The sequence below is a fragment of the Leptopilina heterotoma genome, unplaced genomic scaffold (assembly GCF_015476425.1).
Source record: "Leptopilina heterotoma isolate Lh14 unplaced genomic scaffold, ASM1547642v1 Lhet_31, whole genome shotgun sequence".
Classification (NCBI taxonomy): domain Eukaryota; kingdom Metazoa; phylum Arthropoda; class Insecta; order Hymenoptera; family Figitidae; genus Leptopilina; species Leptopilina heterotoma.
Window position 1 is genome coordinate 424,421 of NW_025111011.1, and position 5,961 is coordinate 430,381.

At 27.9% G+C, this 5,961-nt stretch overlaps 1 protein-coding gene across 1 annotated transcript; it reads right to left on the reverse strand.

The window, feature by feature from the left end:
* Positions 1 to 2,459: 2,459 nt before the first annotated feature.
* Positions 2,460 to 3,852, reverse strand: LOC122504679. The gene is made up of 4 exons (XM_043615884.1): positions 3,765 to 3,852; positions 3,359 to 3,673; positions 3,106 to 3,205; positions 2,460 to 2,991 (listed from the first exon to the last, which is right to left on the reverse strand). The coding sequence occupies exons 1-4, from the start codon at positions 3,850 to 3,852 to the stop codon at positions 2,460 to 2,462; spliced, it is 1,035 nt and encodes a 344-aa protein (XP_043471819.1).
* Positions 3,853 to 5,961: the final 2,109 nt, after the last annotated feature.

Genomic DNA, 5,961 nt, shown 5'->3' on the forward strand with positions numbered 1-5,961 from the left:
AAATAAATAAATTTTATAATAAATATATATATATAATTTTTTATAATAAATTAATTAAATAATTAAATAGATTTAATAATATATAAATAAATAAATAATAATTTTTTTTTATAATTTAAATTCCTTTTATTAATATTTAATGTCAACTTTTTGTCTTTTTGTTCTAGAATAATGAAGATTACGTCGGATTTAAAGTCTTTTTTCATATTCCGAGCGAGTGGTTAAATTCATGTATGAATGTTCAAAAACTAACGGATTTCGTGACACTAGCGGCGGGAGTAAAAAGGTTCTCCCTTTTTAATGAGAATCCAGTTTTGGGAGATCAATACTTCTTGGAGCATATGAATATCGTCGTAGAAATTAAGGAGGTTGCGAACTATACCTTCCTTTTACAAAGGCGGCCAGATATTCTAACATTATTAGGAGACGGTTTCGATTTTGACATCATCGACTCACAAGTTGACAATTCAATCGTCATCGAAGAAGTGGAAAGTACAGGATCAGCTCAAACTGACATCGAATTTCATGTACTCAACGAAGAAGAAGAGGAAGAAATAAAAAATGCTGTTCTATCCATTCAAGCTCCAGAAGAAGAAGAAGAAGAAGAAGGAGAAGAAAAAGAAGAAGAGGAGAAAGTGGTGGAGGGGGAAGAACCCTTAAATTTAATTATAAAGAAGGAACCGGAAGAAAAAGAAGAAGAAAATGAGATATGAATACTAGTGTGATTTTTTATATTATTATTATCACGCACTTTTTATATTATGCAATTTTTCATTCGTTTTTTTTTATTATGCAATTTTTAAAAAAAAATATGTTATTGTCCATTTTAATGAATTCATCTTCTTTTTATAAACAAAAATAATTGTAATTATAGTTTCATTTTTCAAATGTGTGGAAAAAATAAAAAACAAAAAATGTTATTTTAATACGATGATTTTTTGAAATTTCCTCTTTGTCTATTTTATGTTAAATAATTTTTTCTTAAAAATAATAATCGAAACATGAATTAGCATTTTTTTAAAAAATAAAATAACTAATATTTTGAAAAACTTTTTTTCTGTTCTAAAAGTAAAAAAAATTCTTTTACGCATAATCTTTTAAAGCTTTATTAAAAAACAAAAATTTAATTGAGTTTTATCATAAAGAGAAAAATTAAATAAAAAAGTGAAAGCGGAGACTCGAAAACACTCAGATCGTCTTTCACCGTAAGTATAAACTTCCTTCTTTCTTTACTTATCAAACTTTTTTGTTCTTGACCAAAATATTAAAATAAAGATATCGTATTAGGAAAATTTTTTAATAAGTTTTTTACTTTTTGCTATTAATTAATTACTATTAATTTATTATTCTTTTTTAAATGTACAATTTGTATTATTTGACATACATTTCGATCATTCTAAGAGAATATTCTAAAAGAATTGTTAATTAAAAAAAAACATTTTTTTTACGGAATACATATTATTATTATTATTAATTTCTCTTAAAATAATTACATATTAAATATTACAAAACCAATTTTTTAAATTTACAACATTTTTAAAAGCACAATTAAAAGTCGTTTTTTTAGTTGAATGTTTTAAACAAGTTTCAGCAGATGATTGAATGTTTAATTTTTTTAATGAAGGGCAATTTAAAGCATCCATATTGATAATATCAACACAATTTTCAGCTATTAAATTTTGTAACCACTTTTGTTTCTCAGATCCTTTAACGTAAATTATTTTTGCATCTTTAAATATACTGTTTAATATTATTTTCATAAAACTGTAGGGTATATCACCATTATTCCAGGAAAACCCGTGAAAATTTTTTTCTAACCATCGATTTACACATTTATATTTTTCTGAGATGCAATTCCATTCACACGGAGGCTGAAAAACTATACTAAACGGCATTACATTGTTATTTACAGACACTACAGCTAATTCTTTCAATATAAATTTGTTGATATCTATTTTGAAGCCCTGTACGTCTACTATGTACTCCATTTTAACATCAACTAAGATGATTTTCCTAGAATTTAACTAAATATTGTAAGCCAGATGGAACGGGTCAACCACATTCTACTCACATGCACGCCCATATTATCAACGTTTCGAGTTACACATAACTGACCTACGACAAATTCCTCCGAAGGTCGATCACTAGTCACAGACGCCATACATATGTATATAGCATATACATATGTATATAAAATTTCTTTTACTTGATAATCTTTTTTTCTTTTTTCTTTTTCTCTTATTCAATAATGAAATTTAAAAAAGTTTATTAAAAAACCTTTTTCTTTTTTTGCAAATTAAAAAAATTATTGTATAAAACATAGATTTTTTTGTGAAAAAATTAAATTATGTGGGTTTATTTTTTTGGAATATTAAATAAAATCAACTAGAATAATAATATTATTTACTAATAATTTATTTATAACAATACAAAAAAATTTTAATACATTTTTTTTAATATTAGACAATTTTTTTTACAATTCCACTTATTGGTTTATACTCAATAATTCTATCGTGCAAAATTAAACAGTAGGCTGAAGTATTTGCTGGAAAATTATCTTGCGATTCAAATTCCAAACGAATATCCACTGGTCCACTTTTTAATGACTCATTTTGTTTTGAACAATCCACGACAACTAAAGGAGCGTATTCTAAAAATTCTTTTTTAGTTAAAATAGGTTGTGATTCTTTACCATAATATGAAGTTTGAAAGTTAGTAAACATTTCATACAAAGTTGAGTACTGATTTCTACCAATATTAAGATTCATATTACCATAGGGATAACATTGTGAATTTAAAAACAATTTTACATCAGATAAATTACAATGGTCAAAATGGCTAGAATTGCGAACAGTATTATTTTTTCTATTCCTTTGAAAACCTAAAACAATAAATCTTGGTTTCTCTAATTGTGTCGAAGTTTTTACACTCCAAATATGCTTAGGAGTAATTGGTAACAATGGATATTCATACAATTCCCAAGTTCGAAAACTGATAGGAATTGATGGATCTTTTTCAATATATTTCAATAATTTAAATTTTCGAGCATCTGATAATTTTATGTATGGTAATAACCATTCGATTTTCTCAATTACAATTTTATACTCTTCTAAAGGCGCTACTTGCAAAACTGCATTATTATCAGTTCTTGATCTAATTAAAATAAGCTCATGTTTAGCGTTAATAATTACTTTTTGATAATCTTCTGCAAAACCAAAAATCATACTTAAAGGAATACAAACATCAAAATAACCTTGAGCATTTGTTAAGGTTGGTTCATCGGTAAATTCTAACCAGCCAACATTTTCAAAAAATTTATTTTGACTGGCATCAAGAGAAATATAATTTTTAATTAAACTTGTAAGACCTACATTCTTATTCTTATCTATTTCTACACCATTAAGTTCATATTTCGCTTCCTCAAATAAATGGCATATTCCATTAGAAATTAAATTTGTACGCTCAAGAGCTGTTCCATCAGGTTTCACAAGCTTTCCTGTTATGTGAATCGAGCTTTTGCTTGGAAGTAAGCAATGATCCTGGTTTTGTACAGTAATGCGAATTTCATCGCTATTGTTGAATGTTGATGAGGTATATGGTTGTTGCGCATGCACCTCATAATGAGCAATAGATTCATCAAAAATAATTGGTGAATCAATATTTAAAATTTCCCCTTCCATAGCAGATAATACGTTGAAATACAAAGGCACAGATACAAGAAAAGATAACCTTAAATCTTCTTATTTTCTTCTTCTTTTTTTTACAATCTTTAGACCGAGATTTTTCAGCAATTTCAGGTTCTGAGGTGTTAATCTCTTCAAGATTCGTTGTTGACTGATTTGCTTTTGGCATGGTGTTTTAATTTTATAACCAAAACCAATTTTTTTCTTTTTATTATAAAACACTATACCCATTATTTAAGAGACTTGATGTGAAGTCTTATTGTTATAGTTTCTCCTCTAAAATTAACCAAATGTCCGTCTTGGTCTACAATTCGCAACTGTATGTAGTCTATTGTTTTGACAGCGACTGGCAAGTAAATGACATGATTTGGCACTTCCACTATTTTATATCCAGGTGGAACAATAGGAAAAAATTCATGAATTGTATGAACTTTTTCCCCATTGATGTATGCTCCTGTTGTAATGTTACATTCTACTCTTAGTGAATTTATTTTAATAATTGATACTGGTTGATCAGATTCATGATATTCTTGAGCTTTTAATTTGCGAGGAGAAAATCCTAACAAACTACCTATAGAATCGTCTGGTTTAAAATTAATTTCTTCATCACAATAAACTGTACATTTTAAAGTATTATTATTTGGTTTAATTCTAAAATTAATTCCTTTATTTTTTAAAATTAAATGTAAAACTTGATCAATATCACTAATTTCATAACTTCCTGTAGGTATAATAATTTCTTCTTTACCTACGTAAATTTTATTTTTTCCAACATCAATATTCGGAATAGAATTGAAAGTTAAAAATTCAACTAGACCAAGAGCATAATTTTTTAAATGAGACAATTCAATTGGTGGGAAAAATTGAGATTCTAAGATGGAAGAATTTCCAGATAAAGTTAGTATAAATGAATCGTCCATGCTGAAATATAAATATTAACTGAATCAAAAATTTTAATTATTTGTCTTTTATAGAGTTTTTATTTTTTATTTATAGAATACATATCAGGAAAATTTAACTGATTACATAAAAATTTAAGACATAAATGACCACATATAAATGAGTCATAATTTTGATATTTTTTATAATTATACATTATGCTACCAACACCGAAATATTTAATAATGTCTAAAGGTGGTCGAAGATTACCAAAGCTATCAAAATAAATAATTTTATCTTTATTCTTTTTATAAGCACACCAATGTGTACCAGGACCATCTTTATCATCTAGATTAATAATTGCAAATTCATTTTTTCTAGGACCACCCTTAGGTAGTTCATTGCGCATAAAAACACCTCGAAAATAGGGAATTTTTAAAAGCTTTGCAAATTTAAGTAAATCAAAGTCGGTTAGGGCTCGGTGAGGTAGCTTTACTTCAAGTTTTTTGACTTGCATCCTTGTCCTGCTTTATAAGGTTTTAGGTGTAGCCCTAGACCTGTCCTATATGGTTTTAAATAGAGCCCTTTTCCTAACGCGATAGACTCCATTGTTTGATTGTGTCGTTTACTTTCCTCAAGTTGACGTTTTGCAGAATTTGCATCATTTACGGCTTTAGCTATGCCAGCTGCTCCCCCTGCTAAGGCCCCTGTTGCACTTAAACCCGCAAACAATGGAATAAGAAATGGTAAAAGTCCTCCTACTTTAGAAGGCATTGGTAAAATTCTAGGTTTATTTATTTTTCGCTTGCCACCAGCATTTTTTACTGCCAAACGTGCACCTTTAAGAGCTGATTTAATAGTAGATTGTGCACTTTTTCCTATTTTCATAGATTTTTTAGCTGCTGTTATTATCTTTCTCAACGCTGATTTTTTATTTTTTCTATTATTATTCTTCTTTTTCTTTCTCTTTATATTTCTTTTTGATTTAATTCCCATTCCAAGTTTAGATTTGACCTTCATTGCATTTGTTATTGCGTAAGCTGCAGCTTTTTCACTATAATTTGCGTCAGGAGCAAACACTCGATGCCAAGCTTTATCGGCAAGTACTCTATCAGCTGCGTTTCTCGCTTCTATATTTTCCCTATTTTTCGAATAAGAAATATCGTGCTCTTTACAAGCAGCGTCGAGAGGGTTGACTCCTGGATCACCTCGTGCTAATCTCTTCGCTAATTTTGTTCCTGGACCACAGTATTGATAGCCAGGTATATGAAGTTCAAACGGTAATTTATTGATAATTTTATTTAAAACACCTCTACCTCGTCTTACTCTTTTCAAAGATTTCTTTAAACTAGTTTGTTTTTTATTTACGCCCATATTTATATTCTTTTCGGGAACAAAA